Genomic DNA, 17,328 nt, shown 5'->3' with positions numbered 1-17,328 from the left:
GTGCAGGGAGCCACAGGTCAGAAAGCCCCTGCTGTTCATCTGTCCTGTCCTTAGCAAAACATCATTCTCTTGCGGCTTTAATCTTCTTAAAAGGAATCACTAGATCTTTCTTACCTGGGGTCACTGGGGAATGAACATAACTTTTGCTGTGGGGTGAGTTCTCCCCTGCCCTCACAGGGTGTGAGTCTAACTGTGAAGTTCACTGTGGTGCGGGAAGACCCTGCGTGTGTCAGGGCAGGAAAGCTGCTCCATGTCTCTTTGCTTCAGCTGCAGCTGCTGGCTCCCTGCCTTTCCTTTTCCTCTCCTCTTCTAAAGGGTGATTCTCACTGTTTCCTCTTTGCAGATCTTTCCTTTGATACAGTGTCTTCATTCCAATGCTAAACTAACTTGTGTGTGCCTCTTGGGGAGGAAGTAGGTGGTGTGAATGCTCATTACTTATTTTGCTAAAGGTCTCTGGGGAACACAATGCGTGGAGAGTGTTCTGTATACACTGGAAACTGGAGGAGAAACGAAGGAAGGGGTTCTGCAGGAAAAAGTTGGCTAAAACCTTCCTTTCAGTTACAATTAATAGGTTTTTCTTTCGGGCTCCGAATGCTCTGTTTGTATTCAAATTAAGTGGTTTCCAGGGGGCACTTCCAGGAATAGATGTGGGGAGGGCACAGAAATGCTTTCCAGTGCAGATGTTGGAGGTGCCCGGTACAGAGCTGCGTGCTGCTTGTGAGCCTCATCCCTGCCCTGTGTCCTTCTGCCACCTGGAGCCTGTGGTGCCCTTGGGATGCAGAGCTTAGGGGATGCAGACTCCGATGTTGCACCTGTGGCGCATTTTCTCCGCCTGGGACATGATGTTCACTTGGAGCTCTGTACAAGAACTAGAAGGAGGGCAGAGGCTTTGCCTGTGTTTTTTGGCAAGACAAGGCTTGCCTTTTCTCTGTTTTCTTCACAGGGACCATTTTCGTTCATGGGAGACATGAACATGAGCCTATAGGTGACAAGTATGACACTTTTTGTCCTATAGTGCTACGTGTATGGGATAGGAAGTGAGAGAATTGCACTGTGGTCCCTCTGAACCTTGGAAACAGAAGCGTTAGTATTCCTGTCTCATGGAGGCTGTGGGAAGCTTGTCTGCATGGCCTGCAGCATCCCCCTCCCTCCTGCCTTTCCTTGGGGCCCTGTGTGCAAGCTGCTGTTGGGTGCTGGGCTCTGCTGACTTTGGTACTGATGGGTGCCGTCTGTCCCGTCAGCATGTGCTTGGAGGGAGGAGGTGGCAGGTTCTCCCTTCCTGCAGAGCAGATGTGGGGCACCTGCCCGCAGTACAACATTCCCTTGCTGCCTGCTGCGTGTATGTGCTCTCATCCTTGGTAACTGAACCAGGCAGACGTGCTTGTCCTGGGCCAGCTTTGTTGGCTGGAAAGGTCCCTGTCGGAGAAGTGCTGTGTCAAACTGCCTCTGTCATCAGGTGTTAAAGAAAGTAATTAGATGATCATTCTGGGGAAAAAAGGGCGTAAAAGTGTACACCATAATTTAGGTGACAGCTCACTTGCTGCTGGGAGGCCTCGCTCTTGGTGGCCACTGCACGTTGTTCTTTGTATTTTCTTTGATTTAAAGCTTCATGCCAGTAATCTAATTAACGCTGAAATGGGTTTCCAGTACAGTAGCTTGTTTGGTTCAATAAAAACACATTTATAGTAAAGGTTAATGAAAAGAATTTTGCTTTCACCTAATTAATTATGGGTGGCTCTACAATCAAGGTTTAATGGAAAGAGATTAAATATTCATGTTGATAAATTTCTCATGTCATTTCTGAGTTTCCTTAATCTCTGCCTCCCTGGATTGGATTCCAAAAGCGTCTGAAAGCTCTGATGAAATACCAGTTTGGGTATTAATTGGAGATTTATTCTGTTTATGTAAAAAGACTTCCACAGATGTATAGTTAATGTATCTTGAGCAGGTTTCTGTTACAGATGGAGGGAGACAGTGATCAGGTCTCATCCATGAAAGCAATACTAGGAGTCACTCTGGAGGAGCAGCTTTATGTTTATAAAGCACTTCTAATGAAATGCAAATACTGTTTCATCTTCTGGCAGCTCTGTTTGTGCTCTTGAAATAGCTTTGAGTGAACCTGAAGTGCAGCAAAGTTTGTATCAGGAGAGTATTAGCCATGAAGATAAAACCTGAACAACGGGCATCAAAGGTGCTTGAAGAGTCAGGACCTCTGTACTACATAGTGTCTGCATTAGGGGATATGTGTGGGGAAAGACGGTTCAACTTCTGTCTGGATCTTTGCATCATTCATTGTGTTTCATTGCAACTTGAGCTTTCAGTAGAGTCTGATCTCTGCTAGTACTAGATGTTTATATTGGACTTACTGGTATGAACTGATGAGAAAAGAAGCAGATTATTTGTATGCTGTGTGAGCCAGGAGAGCTGAAATGGAGGTCTTGAGAAGGAGCATTTGATTGTAAGTGGTTAAGAATAAGTAATTGGCCAAGTCCAAGGGGAAAGCTTTGCCTTTATAGTAATTGCCACCCCTGGTCTCCAGAACAGTTCCGAGGCCCTGGAGAGCATGGAATGTCATCACACTGGGGGGAGGGTGGGGGGGATGAGTGTCTGGATGCTACTCACAGACCAGGCGGTGCTGTTCGAGTATTCTAATTACAGCCAGCATGACCAAAGGAGCCAGAATATGCCTGTGTAGCTGCAGTGTCCCCCAGCACGTGGGCATGGGCACAGCTGGTATTTGTGACTTCTATCAATGAAGTAATTGGCATTTCTTCTTCCCTTTGGCTTTCCAGGCATACTTCCGACAGGGTGTAGCCCTTCAGTATCTTGGGCGTCATGCGGATGCACTGGCAGCATTTGCATCAGGACTGGCTCAGGATCCCAAGAGTCTTCAGCTTCTGGTTGGCATGGTCGAGGCCGCCATGAAATCTCCCATGAGAGGTAAGTACCAGGGGATCTTCTCAGAGATGGCAGTCATCTGCTGAGGTACTTAGAGGTGGTAGCATCAGTCCGTCGCTGACTCTGCCAGCACTTGAGGTGGGGGAGAACCTGGAAGCCTGAAGGGAAATGTTTCAGGATTTGGCTTCTCTGCTGAGAAAGGAGCCCGAAGTTGGAGGAGGAGTAATGAATATTCTTCCAATTCAGACAGCAAGATGGTGATACCCAGCTCGCGAGGCTGCTGTTGTGCAGCAGTTCCAGTGAAGTCCTTGCTCATTTGTCTTTTGTCCAGTATCACTGTAGATAAGAGAGCTGTGTACTGCTGTGGCCTTGGCGTTATTATTGCTTCGAACAGCTTCCCATGGTGTTATGGTGCTTGACCATTGTGAATAGGGAGTCTTAAATGCTCTGGGTCAGTGTTTGCCCAGAAGAGCACATCAGCAGCTTTCCCATGGCACTAATGTCTCTCAAAAGAGAGTGTTCCAGAAGGCAATAAAGGCTGCTTGGCTAATTCACTGATATTCAGAAAGTGTGGAAATCACAGGGATATTGAAACCATAATGGCTGTGCAGTACCTCTCTTTCATAATGTCCCTGTTTTCAGGCTTTTCCTCTCTAGAGGGAGGAGGAGTCGTTTTCCTCTGTTTCTCTGCTGCTCTGTTTCTCTTGCAGGCTTTGTATTGCAATGTCCTAGTGGTATTTCCCAGGAGGGAATGTGGCAGTTCTCACCCCCAGCAGATGCTGCTGGGAGGCCCAGGGCACAGGAGCCAAGAAATGCTGAAATGAAAAAACATCCCCATTGGGGTTTCTTTTTTTTTTTTTTTTTTACAGTGTTTTTCTCCATCCTCTAAAATGAATTTATCTGGAAGCTTCTGTCCTATATAGCACTTACCTTGTGAAGCTAATTTCATTTGGTACCCAAAGGTACTGTGGCTGCTGCCCAGAGTGCAGGTGATACAGTATTTCTATGTAAGCATCCCCAAATCTGGCTGTTGTAGGTAGTCCGGCAGGTCTGCTGCTGTTGTCAGGAGCACCATCTCCTGCCTAAGGAGCAGCTCGGCTCAGCAGTTCCTGTCACCTCTCTTGGTGCATGGTGGTGCTGTGCTTGCGCTGTTTGGACAGGCACAGATTTTGCAGACATGCAGCTGTAAGTCTGTGCTGCAGGAGCAGACACTGCAGCGCGTTTACTGCTGGTGGCCCATTTCTAGTTTCCTACAAAACTCTTTAGTGTTCTCTGAATTCCTTCTGCCATTAGGCCAGTCTTCAGAGCTCAGTATGAGACTGCTCGGCATGTTTGTGCTGTCTTCCAGGGAAAACTTGCTACTTGATGTATCTTGAAGTATTAGGTGTTAGATGATGTATTTGAGCCCTGATTTTCTGTAATCTTGGTTTGATTTGGGCAATCTGGGCCATGACTTGCATGCCATTTGGTTCCCAAAAAGCACAGAGGAGTTGTGAAGGTGATACCTAGATAAAAGTAACATGGTTTGTTGAGTAATTCTGCCTTTGTTTCTCTGTGTCAGAGTCCCTGGAGCCCACCTATCAGCAACTGCAGAAGATGAAGCTGGACAAGAGCCCCTTTGTTGTGGTGTCTGTGATAGGCCAGGAGCTTCTGACAGCGGGCCACCATGGGGCCTCAGTGGTGGTGCTAGAGGCTGCCCTCAAGATTGGCACCTGCAGCCTAAAGCTGCGGGGATCGGTGTTCTCCGCACTGAGCAGTGCGTACTGGTCTCTTGGGAACACAGAGAAAAGCACTGGATACATGCAACAGGACTTGGACGTAGCCAAGACTTTAGGTAAGAGTTCTCCTTTCACTCACCTGAGTGCTGGGTTGCTACAGGTGGAGCAGATCTGTGTTAATGGCCGGTGTCTCTGTAATACTCAGGTGTCTGTGGGATTTCTCAAGCTGCTAAATCAAATCTGAAGTGGGAATGTGCAGGCTACAGGCTTGTTCATTCCTGTTTACCACGTGTGTGAAGGGCAGATGATCAGTGAATGTGCTGAGGTTTTTACAGGGTCCTGGAATTCTCTGGTGTCAGGTATGTGGGAACTGGCCTTGTCCCCTCTGTAGACTTGGGCTCAAAACCTTAAATGAGTCTTAAATGAAGCAGCCTGTTTTCAAGAGTTCAGTGGAAAAAGGTTCGTGGTCTGAGCTTGAGGCAGTTTCCAGGCAAGGAACATATCAGGAGTGAGATAGTGGACGAACAGGAGGGCTGAAGAGAGAAACAAACAGGAAAAGTTCCTCTCATGTACTGCACAGCACAGAGCTTTCAAGCTTTCTGGGTGCTGTAGAGAGAAGGTAGTGTGTGAGAGAGGTCAAGACAGTTCTTGAGGGCTCCAACCAGGAGAGTTCACTGAAAGTACAGGGGCTGCTTTCAGTGTGTTGATAACAGCAATAGATCAAGGGCTGAGCTGAGCTGTGCTGTAGAACTGCTTTCTGGAGAAAGCTGACGTGCTTTTTGCTTGTTTGAAGCCTGGACCACTGACTGACTTGCACAAAAAAATTGCTAATGTCAAGCAAGAATAAACATGGAAGGATGGGAAATTGCTGAGTGTCAGACCAAAGAAAGGAGCTGTTAAAACAACTCTAAAGATAAGGTTGGTGGCTACTGTAGAAGTTTCTGAAGGCCAGCAAAGAGGAGAGTTCAGGCTGTGTGTTAAACATGAGTTTGTTCTGATGCTGGTTCTCCCACTGGAGCATCGCTTGCACAGTGTGTTCCATGCCCTGTTAGCTAACCTTTGCTTTGTTTGCACGTGACCCAGGTGACCAGACGGGAGAATGCCGAGCTCACGGAAATCTGGGCTCCGCATTCTTCTCCAAAGGAAATTACCGGGAGGCCCTCACTAACCACAGACATCAGCTGGTGCTCGCCATGAAACTCAAGGACAGAGAGGTAGGAAGCTTATTAGCTAGGCCAATTGGGAGTCAGTACTGCGTGGTTTTCTGGAGAGATACAAACGTGTCGAGGCCTTGTCTGTTCCATGCTTTTTATTCTGGGAATTTGGAAGCTGCATAATTTCTGTTCTGGCTGTTCACTTGCCTCTTGTTAAGGAAATGGTTTCACCAGTAGATACAGTATGTGATACAGGTGGCAGGATGCTTGGTTTGTCCTTCCGCCTCCCCGTATCTCTAGTTTCTGTGGGCCTCTGAGCAGGTTGTTCTTCTCCTCCCTTCCTGTCGATTTTGCCCACATAGTCTTTGGGGTCTGAGGGCAGAGGCTGCTGCTGAGTAGGTGTCAATGCAGCATCTCTGCAGTTGAGCCCTGGCTGTCATCAGCTCTTGTTCTCTCTGTGATACAGGTGCTACCAATTTGGATTGTAGTAGGGTGTGCCCTGTGGTGTACCTTTTCCAGACTAGCCGTGAGCTAGGTCCCTCTCTCAAATGGTCACATAAAATACATTTTATTTAAAAAGCAGTGAAAAGGAAAAGAATCCTGAAAATGCAACGTTGTGTGAGGTGTAGGGGGTGCTCAGAATGGATCCGATTTGCCTTGACCCCTTACCATGCAGCTCTTGGTGTGCTGGGCTCCCTGCCAGGCCAGGGAAGTGTGCTGCATGGACTGAAGAGTCTGTCCCAGGAGGGTCCTACTGAAAGTTCACTGTAAGGACAGAATCGTAATTTTAGTGCAAGTTGCACATACAGAAGCTATCCCTGCCCCCCCTCCAGTGGATTCCCTCTGCTCTGAATGGGAAGATGGCTTGTGGGTTGCATGGCTGGTGAAGGGAGTGGATAGAGGCAGCAGGGCAGGTGTGAATTCATGTGAACACAAGGAGTTCTGGGGAGAGCTGGAAACTGAAGGGGATCAGTTTCCTTCTAAGAAGTCATTGGGAAGATCCATTAGGATTAGCTAAGTGCTTTACTGAAGTGTTTTAAGTTAAATATGGAGTAAGCCTTGGAGAAATGCATCTTTCAGTAGGTTGTGGAAACCTGTGACAGGGAAGGGACCTGCTGGGCATTTCCATGATTATTTCACCAGCTGGAAAACCTCCTGAATCACTTGTGATTTCCCTGTTTGTGCTCCTGCAGAGCAGAAAAGCTGTTACTCACCACTGTTTTTATAGTGCTCTTGGTTGGGGTCCCTGTTCAGTCAGGCTGCATGGCTGCTGCTGCTCCTCCGTGGTGTTTCTTGAAGCCACAGATCCCTGTTGGAGAGGGCTGAAGGAGGTGGCAGGAACATCGCTGCGTGCCCAGAGTCCCCGGGCTGCCCCGGGACACGAGGGCTGCTGCATTCCACTGGCTTTGGGTGCAGATCAGCATCGATCCTCCCGGTCCATCTGGGAGGAATCCAGGGAATGAAGGCTAATCGTGATAGTTCTTAGCTTATGACACATCTGGGCACGTAATTAACGGTTATTGACAACAAATGACTGCTCGGTGTAGCAGGAAAGCTGAGCTCCTTGGATTTCCTGTAGGATGTAACCACAGGAAATTAATTTGGCGCTTTCTGATGACATCATCCTGACCACAGAGCTTCCTCTGCACAAAACGCTGTTTTTGTTGGCCTCCTTTGCAGACATTTTTATAATGCAAATGTTATAAAGTTGCAGTAGTGCTGATGTGAATTCCACAGGAGGGATTTGGTGCGCGACTGTAATGGAGTAATTGTTTTACCTCCAACTGTAGGGAGGCTGATGCAGAGGTAGAACGTGCTCCTTTGTGCGGACACAGCTGCCCTCGGAGGCAGTGCCGGCTTCGGAGCCTGCTCAGGCAAATGTTTGCACCAGGGGCTTCTGCTGGATTGTGTTACCCATAACCAGGGAGGAAGGCGCAGAGGGTCTGTCCCCCCCACAGCTGGCGAAGGGAAGCTGTCAGCTGAGTGGGAATCACGCAGGGTGCTCCATGGAATGAAGATTTCCACTGCTTTTCTCCGGTGTGCAGCTCCTGTGACAAGCGCCGTGTCACACTGAGCACAGTCCTGCGTGCAGACAGGTCACTCGCTCTGCACAGGCGCAGTCTGGTTTGTTGTACTTGTGCTCAGAGAGAAAACGAAGCAGAACCAGCTGGGATTTGGCATCCTCTAGGGTCTCCAAAAGAGACCTTGGAGTATTGACATCCGTGTGGCTTTGGTCTATGCAGACAAGTACGAGACTGGTTCTTAACGGGATGCTGTAATAGGCACCATGAAGTAGCCATCTGCAGTGTCACTCCAATGCTTTCCATCACTGTTAGTTGAAGGGTTGGTTTTTTTGACCAGCTGCAGTGGCTGGTCAAGAAATTCAGAGGAGCTAATTCTAAGAGATTGTTCCTGAAAGAATTAGACTTAAAAGTACCATTGGTTCAAGAGAAATCATAAGGGGCTCTCTCTGTCTTTCTGTGTGTTGTTTCCTGTGGAGATTTGCAGGTGGTCACTGGTCAGTAGGATACCATCCTGAAAAGGGTGACAACAGAATTCAGGTGCAGTAAAAGCGAAGAAGGTAGGCAGGACCATCTAAAAGGACCATTGCCTCTCTTCTGATAGGAGTGAGTTTGGCTGCAGTTACAGAGGAAATAGCAGCACAGTTTGGTAGTCTGTCATTTCTCTGTGAAGATTAAGCTGAACAGATTTCAGCGTGGGCTGTCTTGGCCTGCTGCCGGCCCTGGGAATGTACTCAGGTTGAGAATCCTGATGAAGTCTATGCTGCTGCTCTTGCAGCGATGTCTCCTGGGCTGGATGAAGTGATGCTGATGTGGATATATCCATCCATGCCTCTGGTGACAGGGCGGCCGTGGCTGAACTGCGTCTGTACAGTAGTAGGCAGACAGCACAGTTTGGCCATCCCTTCCTGGGGGGATGCTCCGCAGCTCTTGTGACATGGAGTGAGCACAAGGACTGGAGGCCAGCAGCACCGTGGCTCCGTGTTTGTGCGCCTTGGGGAGCTTGTCTTTGCACAGCTCCATTAGCACTAGCTCCAAGTAAGACCCACTTAATTTGTGCACATGATTGGGCTGGTGGGGCCTCAAGGTGCAGGCTTATTTTTTCCTTTTGTGTTCGGAGCCAGCAGGATGCTCGATGCAGCATGTCATGTCAGTGCTGTGTTTTTGAAGTAATTATTTTGTTTTTGACACCAGCTAACCTTATCTTCTGAAAGCCATCAGGTAACCCACATAGTGTGTGTTGATGCCACATCACAACCTGTGATTTAGACAAGGGTAATGCAGCTGATGAGCTGTGCCAGTGTGAGAGACTGGAGTCAGAAGTAAATGTGAAAGCTTGCCTGTAACACTAGTCTCCTGTGTCCCCATTCCCCCCCATCTCTAGCTGCTGTGCGAACAGTACAAGAGAATTCTTGTATTACAGATTCCGTAAGGCCAGAGTGCCTAGGCAGAGCTAACGGTGGTGATCTCTCGGGATAGTTTGGAGTGGCCCTTGTTGCTGACCTGTGTTCCTTCCAATGCATTTCATTTGGAAGAGTACTAATCGAGGGAGTGTTTTGAATCTCTGAGGACTGACAAGCAGAAAGGGAAAGGAAGGCTGTGGAGCCCCTCCTCAGGTTCAGTCCAAACCCTCACATAGACTGTGCTTGGATCCTGTCGTGCAGAGGCCCTGCAGTGTAATGTCTCTCTCCTGGGCTGTCAGATGCCTTCTGTTACAGTCCCGTGTGCAAAAATAGCAGAGCAGCGAGGCAAAATCATAAACTAACCATGGTAAAATGAGTGCTTGTGTGGAAGCGCATTGCTAGCGCGGGGCTTCCGGCAGGCCGGTGCTGGCAGCTCCCATGCGTCAGCCGGCACATCAGGAGCTCAGCCGGGCCGTTCTGACCAGAGGCAGAGTCCCTCCTCCCCAGGGGCAGGAGCAGAAGGTGCTGTGTGAAGAAGAGGATTGTTTGTGCCCCTCTGCTCTCCTGGGGCTGGGGTGAAGATGCAGCTGAATGACTCGGGTCTGGTCGCTGCTTCCCTTTCTTGGGGAGCAGGGCCCTGGGGAGCGCAGGGGACGGGCAGACAGGCTGTGTCAGTGCCAGCCTGCCCCTGCATTGATCCGGCTGCCCAGCAGCTTGCAGCAGTCTTTCCTGGCCTGGTTTTGAAGGGGTTTCCCCCCACATCCCCTCTGGAAGCAGCTGTTGGTGGCAGGAGGAGATGCAGAGCTGGCCCCAGGGCTCAGTGCCCTCTCCTGGCTGACCGCTTGTTTCTCTGGCCAGTGGCTGCTGCACTTGGGTATCTGCATGAGCTTCTGTGGCTCAGAGAACTGTCTGCAGCAGGGGGAAGTGCTCAGCAGCAGCACTGATGAACGGGATTTTACTGTCTCGATGGTTTTTAAAACAATTGCAAGTGTAAGGCAGAGCCCGTGTTTGCAGCCGCGGGAGGTCTTTTCCAGCAGGTTGAGGATTTGCAGAAAAAGGGGATGATGATGGTGGTAATTAGAAGTGTGTGGTTAAGTGACATACAGGAAAGGTGTTTATTAAGCAGGCTTTCATGGATGTTCTGTGTCACCTTTTTTTTGCATATGTCTGGAAGCCCTTGTGTGACAGGGGAAATACCAGAATACAGAAGTTCCCATTATAAAGAAAAGCTGTGGGCTTGAGCCCAGGAGACTCCAGAGGCCAGTGAGGGCTGCCCTGTGTCCTGCAGAGAGGGCATCGCTGTGGAGTGACTGCCAAGAGACCTTTGCTGGCAGCAGGGGACGGTCCCGGGGCGGGGGCTTTGGGGATAACCAGCTGCTGTGTGTGTCAGGGGGAGCAGTGCTGGTGGAACACGGCCGTGTGATGGGCAAAGCGAGTGCCTGGCTGTGGTTGGGATGCAGGCTCTGCAGCTGCCTGAGCACACTGGGGTGCAGCTCAGCTGCTGGGGGTTAATTCAGTTTGCAATTCTAGTAGTTTCTCCCAGTCCCCCTTAAAGCGTGTCTGAGCCAGCACTGCCACACGGCATAAAGCTCCTACATTTTGTAAACTACAGCTACTTACTGTCAGGCTGTGCAAGTCAGAGATTGAATTTCACTTTCCTATTTCCAGAAGGAGATGCAGAAGGAAAGTTAGATCATTCCTTCCCACTGAAATTTGTAAATTCTGTGAAGCCAAGGTTTTCTGCCCCTTCCTGAAGGGAAGGGGAAATGCTTTCCAGGTGTCCTTCCTGCCGTGCTTTGTCTGTACAGGCCACATCTTTAGTAAACAGCAAAGCTGTAAGTACTTAGCCTTTTGCCTGAACTCCTTGTGTGCCTTGTGGTACTGGGCGAGAGGGTTGCTTTGGTTGGTTTGTTCGTGTTCCTTGCCAGTCATTTTAGAAATCTGTATTCTGTGAGTCAGGTGAGCAAAAGGCTGGGCTGCAGTCTGAGTCCGGAGGGCACAGCTGCCCTGAAGGAGCGGTTCTGCCTTCATTCTTCCCCAGACGGGATGTGTGGGGTGCTTGGTGTGCGCTGAGCTGGGGCGGTTTCAGCTCTGCTCCTGCTGGAGCAAGGTGTGTGTGCCCCTGGCTGAACTTCCTGATGGCCGGCACAGGAGCCTCCCTGGCTGCCTGCCGCAGCCCTGCCTGGCCGGAGCGGTTTCTGTGCTTGGACTCTGCCGGCAGCCACGGGGCTCCTGCGCGGGGTGGAGGTACAGCTGCTTGCACTTCCATTGCGAGGGTTCCTGGCTTGCAGTTGTGCTGCAGGTTTGGCTGGAAGCGTGTGTCTGTGCAGCCCTTCTTCTCTGGAGAAGCCATCATAGGGCATGTCGGCGCAGAGTGAGCTCATCAGAACATGTGCAGCTGATTAGCTGTGGGTTGGGTTCCCCTCCTGGCTCCCTAGTCAGGCATCCAGAGTCCTTCCACAGCTGTGTAGACTTCCCCTGTCGCTGAGGTGAAGCTGGAGCAGAAGCATCACAGCTTTCCTCAGCGAGTGCCAATGCCTGACCTCACAGCAGGATGTGAGCTCGGAGCAGCTCCCTCAGTCCCGTTGCGAGCGGGGACCATGCACCGCATTCTGGGACACGCAGGGGTCTCTTGTCCCTTAGCGCAGGCACAGATGGCACCGTGGTGTGTGCCAGGCCCCAGGGGACGTGTGGCACAGCAGGAGCTGGTCAGGCTGTGCAGGGAGGTCCTGGGAAAGGGACCTTCCTTCCTGTCTTGGTGCTGGTGACAGATTCCATGCCTGTGCCGAAAGCCCGCACTAGGTTGGTGTACATCCTCGGCAGTGCCCTTGGCTCCGGCTTCATGAGACAAAGCTTAACACAGGCCAGAGTCCTGCAGCCATGTGGGCTGGCCTGTTACTGCCATTCCACTTCCCAGTCACATCCTGAGCTTAACGTGAGTGAAACATTGTGCATGCGTGTGATTTTTCTTACAATTGTTGGTAGCTTTTAGGAGAATTGGAGAAATGCATGCAAAAAGGGGGAGACTCCTGTGTTAGTGAACATGTGCTTGCATCATCTCATTTATATTAGGTTCTGGTTCCTGTAGCAAGTCTTTCAGAAAATAGAAGGCCAACTCAGACCTTCCATAGTGTGTGGTGAAACAGGCTCTTTGTGTGCCTGCCCCTTCTCCCTGAGCAGCATCTTAACTGCTGCCAAGAAACCCTTCCGGTTGACCCTTCTGCTCATGTATCCTTAGTTATTCAGGTGCACAGCAGTGGGCTGGGTGCTGCTCCTGTTTGGTGCAGAATTTAGCTTTGCATGTGTTATAATTCATAGTGGTGATGCTTTCCCATTGCATTCAAGTGGCTTTCAGGTCTTGTGAAATCCAATTTCTCATAGGACCAACTCTGTCTCTTTCTCACTGAAAACCCTGCTGTGATCCTGCCCTGGTCACTTGCTGCCTCTCTGTGCTTCAGTATCAGCAGTCCCAGTGGAGTGCTGCTCCTCAGGTGAATTCATCAGCTGCAGCCTCTCTGCCCATGGCCCTGGGAAGGGCTGCCCGGTGCTGGGGCTGCTGGCTTGTCCGGACAGGAACAGTCTGGGGATCTTATACCGCAGTTATTTTGTTATGTTTGCAAACAGTCTGGAAAATGAGGACAGGATATAAATATCTCACAAATGAGAACTGAAACGAGTCTTCAGGCTAAAGTAATTTGTCATGCACGAACACATTGACTAAGATGTCAGAAACAGGCTGTGGAAGCAAAAGTGGGGAAATAGTACTTGCTGCAGTAAGTGACAGGGCTTTGCAGAGATTGAGCAGGGAAGGCGTTTGTTCTCTGCTTCTCTATTTTCTGTCCCTTCTTCTCTCCTGCAGTGAAGCTGCTGCTTCTAAGTAATCCATTATGTAGCTGTCTGCCAGAAGTGGATTAAGCTGCCTGCAGCAACACGAACAGGAAAGACTAAGAGGAGAATATGCCTTATTCCTTATAGCTTTGTCACAGCTGAGTGGGGTTCCAGAAGTAAGGAACAGGCTGAGGGCTTTTGGTAATTGATAATCTGCATTGGTTATTAATGCAGCCACTGCTAATGGAGGAGCAGCAATGGCAAGTTTAGGCTGTGACCCCTGCTCCTGTATGAAACAACAAATAGCTTTCACTTGAGCTTTTCAAGAGAAGAGACTGGAAACAACATGAGAGCTTTTGTTAAGAGCATAGTTTCTCTGTTACTGATAGCACGAGAGCATCAAGAGGCTATAGCCTGTTGCTTGTCCTGTGCACGTGTCCCACAGAGACGATGGCTGCAGGAGTGTCCTCTTCTTGTTTCAGAGCCCCCACTATCATCTCAGGAAGGTCAAGCAATGATCCTTTTCCCCTGCATTCGGGTGGCTTCCCAGCGGGTGGCTGATGTGGTGGAGGGTCCCACAGGACCCCAGGGGTCAGCCAGGAGGCTGAGCTGGAGCAGGGCTCCCAGCTTTCTGAGGAAGCGTTTGCAAACTGTGGTCTTTTCTTCTGGAATCATCACGGATTTTGTGCTAGGCTTGAGTGGGATCTGATTTATAGAACTGAAGCCTCAATTCTGGCCACTTGCAAGGAGGACCTGGCCTAGCAGATCGGGCAGTGCAGGACCTCTGAATCCCTCTGCAGAGGCTGCTGAGGAAGGGTGTGCAGCAGCTAGTGTGGAGTTAGGTGGGCCTCGGGCAGATGGGTTTTCCAGACTTCCTAACAGGACAGAAGCCTTATTTTTGCCCCTGTTGCCCTTAAAGTCTAAGGTTCTGCAGGTGTTGTGGTTTCAGCTTAATGAGAACTTGTGGGAGATCTGTCTCAGTCTGCAGAATGTCTTCCTGGATGCTTTTTGCAGCATTGTTCAATTCACCAAAGTTCAGTCTTTGTCTGCTCCAGATGTTTGGCTCTGTTGGGTGTACAGTGTTACAGACATGCACTTGCCAGTTCGTGCTGCTCCCATGTAGACTTACACTTAAAACAGCTGGTCTTTGAGGAGCCTCTGATTAACCCTTGGGACTCAGCAGCCTGACCTGTGATGCAGGTATATGTTGAAACCCTTGTTAGAAAGCATGCTTCTACCCCTTGCCTCACTGGTTTCAGCCTCTGGTTCCAGATGGTGGCCTTGCTTCATGAGGGGTCCGGGCCAAGCTCCCCAGGCCCAGGGGAAGGTTTGCTTTCTTGGAGAAAGACCGAACGGCTGGGAGAGCCCTTGCCATGTGAGGTCATTTGAGGACTCTGGTTCTTGTGGGGCACTCTGACTGCATTACATCTTAGCCTGAGTTACCTCTGGCTGGGAGGGTGAGTTTGGTAATGTGAGCAACCATAGTGCTTGAGCATTGAGTAGTTGGATTTGTATAAGAGACCGTGGATCCTTTGCCTTTCTCCTGTCTTTATCAGCTTTTTCTGGACAAAGTCAGCGTGACTGGATTCATGCAGGTTTGTCCAGTTCAAATGTGATAGGATTAAGCAGAACAAAGGGAAGTCTGGCCAGTGCAGGAAATTTGGGAATGCACTAAAAAGGCCATATGATTTGTTTTGTTTGGACTTCTGACTCAAAAGGGAAATGTAATACTTCCTGAGGATCTCCTTTAAATGTCCCCACTTGACCTCCACAGCACACGGGTTTTAGCTGAAGGAAATGCAGTCTTCTGGTTTTACTTACCTCTCATGGTGTCTGCAGGGCCCAGACTCTGCTGAGGCCTGTACCTGATCACAGCAAAACAAATGAGGCAGAAAACGTGTGTCAGGGCTGCAAGTCGGGGAGCAGCTCTTTGGGTTGCAGCAGGCCTGCCTTCGCCAGGGCTCTCCATATGGAGTTTCCAGTGAAAATGGTACCCAGCTTTGTTCTGAGCAGGAGTAGCGGTGGGGTTGGCACAGGGCAGCACCCACTGCAGGAGTTCAGAGATTGCTCTGCCTTCACAAAGAGCTGCTCCAGGTCCTGTGAGATCAAGTTTGGAACGTGGTGGCTGCTTCTTCTGGGACTGCCTTTGACTAGGGCATGAGTCACACCTCAGTGTCCCATCTTGGAGAAGCTTGTGGTTCTAAACGAGGGTTTCTTTTCTTACATCACCACTAAAACTGTCAAGTCAGCCATGCTCCCTAAAGTGATTTCACACAGGAGCCTTTTAGACATGTCCAGAAAGCTACCAAATTCTGTCTACTTGGAATCAAGATATGTGAGTGCTGGGTGATGCTTATACTCAATGCTGAGGTCTACTTCGTAGTGTTCCTGGTCTCATGCACTGCACTGTTATGCTGCTGTCCTGCCTGTGTGCACAGCAGTGGAATAGCCCATACCTATAACACAAGCAGAGATTACACATGCAAAGAAGTTAAATACTTATAGTGTTGCATTAACTGTAAGGTAAACCTCTGTTACTTCTACACAGAACAGTTACACTGATGTAAGATACAGTGGGATTTTGTGAAGGCAGAACTCATCCTGTGATGCTTTCAGATTTAGGTATTCCTTTTGTGTGTGTTCAGAACCAATCTGCTGAAGCTGCCTTCCCCTCACCACCCCCAGAATACACTCAGTGAACCAGGAAACCTTTGCTTACTTGCAAGAGCAAGCACATGCCTGTGAGGAGGTGCTGCTTCTCGAGGAGAGCACGCTGCTGCCTGACCACAGATGGTACCAATGCGCATTGCTGATCTTCTGGAGACAGCCCTACCACATCCTGTAGGATCAGGCACTGCTGCTACCCCATGCCCGGAGGGAGAAGGGAAGTGGAGAGGAACAAGCATGCTGCATGCTGCAGCGGGCTTTTGAGTTTCACAAATGCTTAGTCCATGCCCGTTATTCCCCTGCCTTGGCTGTAAAAGCTCAGTCTCTGATCAGTCTTAATTGGTGTCAGTGTAAGCCTGCCTTACAGTAAGGTACCAGGCACAGCGTTCTCCCCTTGCCCATTTTAGAACTGTTAATAGAGTGTTCTTGTTTAAGGAGACTGTGCAATCAGTTAAAGAATTGTTTGAACGTAATGTAATTAGGAAATTGCCATTCTCTTGCGAGGCTGAAATATCTAAGAAACACGTCTCCCAGCCACCAGGTCCCTATTAGTTGTCATTCTGTGATGTACATCTGCTTAACATCACCCTTATTCAGCTGAAAAACTGAAGCTGTCTGCTGTTCCAAAGAAAAAGAGAGCAATTAGAAACCTTTTTCAGAACTCCCTTCTGTGCCTCAGCTCAGTGGCAGAAGAATATGCTTTCTATTAAAGTGATAAATTGCATAATTGAAGGTGTGAGCAACCCCTACTGTTAAGATTTGTCTTTGTCAGATATATAAAGCATTGATTTTCTTTGTTTGCGGGTGTAAAGCCTGCTGGTATGAAGCTGTAGTCTCCCGTCACCCTGCTACCAAGCAGGGGTTTGTGCTAGCACAGCTGGAGTGTTTCACTCATGTCAACCTTCATTCTTACTGCAGAATTTAGACTATTCGGTGGGTGCATCTGGGAATAGCCCTACCTGCTGGCCCAGTGTGTGAGCCACTTGGAGCTCCCAGTGGATCCTGTTACGGGGAGGATTTTAGCAAGTCCACAGTGGAGAATTTATCTCTGGAATCCTATTACTACCCTCCTGAAGTGAGTCATTGGTGTCCCCCAGCAGATGTAACCACCACATTGTTCCTAAGCACTGCTTTAAAGTCAAGCGCCACAGTTGTTCCACTGGTTGCCCCCACAAGCACCTGATCCTCACTGTGCTGGAGAAGAGATGCTGCATGCACCTGAGGTGCTTGCTGTTGGCCAAACACCTCCCAAGCCCAAGAAACCTTTTGCCCATGTGGCAGCATCTCGTTAGCTGAGTCCCCAGCCTTTCACCATGTCACTGAGGAGCTGCTGCTCCTGTCACTGGTCTGTGGTAATTAACAGCAGCAGGAGGAGCTTGCTCGTCGTCGCTCACGGCGTGTCCTGGCAGTGTGCAGTCGGCACTGCGGCGCAGCTGCCCGGCCCACGCGCGGCGCCGTGGTGCTGCAGAGAGGCTGTGGGGCAGTTCCTGCTCTGCCGCTGCTGCTCTCCCAGTGTCCCTGGTGCTGGCTGAAGTGCGTCTGCAGCGCTAAGTGAAAAGAATTAAGACCTTTAGAATTGTGGCAGTTCTTCCATTATAATTAAGCTGCCTGAAAGGAGGCCTCAGGGAGAGCAAATGCA

General features: G+C 49.7%; 1 protein-coding gene and 1 long non-coding RNA gene across 3 annotated transcripts in view; one reads left to right on the top strand and one right to left on the bottom strand.

Moving 5' to 3' along the window:
* Positions 1-17,328, top strand: part of TTC28 (tetratricopeptide repeat domain 28) — a 121,840-nt gene that overhangs the window by 65,228 nt on the left and 39,284 nt on the right. For both annotated transcript variants that reach the window (XM_065693071.1, XM_065693072.1), the window contains 3 exons: positions 2,793-2,940; positions 4,460-4,732; positions 5,700-5,830. In XM_065693071.1, coding sequence (XP_065549143.1) covers positions 2,793-2,940; positions 4,460-4,732; positions 5,700-5,830 — 552 coding nt within the window. The remainder of the gene's footprint in view (positions 1-2,792; positions 2,941-4,459; positions 4,733-5,699; positions 5,831-17,328) is intronic.
* LOC136021151 (uncharacterized) lies at positions 5,908-7,344 on the bottom strand. Its single transcript, XR_010615684.1, has 2 exons — positions 6,985-7,344; positions 5,908-6,535 (listed from the first exon to the last, which is right to left on the bottom strand). It is a non-coding gene; the product is annotated as an uncharacterized LOC136021151 (long non-coding RNA).

The sequence above is a fragment of the Lathamus discolor genome, chromosome 12 (assembly GCF_037157495.1).
Source record: "Lathamus discolor isolate bLatDis1 chromosome 12, bLatDis1.hap1, whole genome shotgun sequence".
Lineage (NCBI taxonomy): Eukaryota > Metazoa > Chordata > Aves > Psittaciformes > Psittacidae > Lathamus > Lathamus discolor.
Note: the sequence above shows the minus strand (reverse complement) of the source record. Positions and strands in the feature narration are given on the sequence as shown.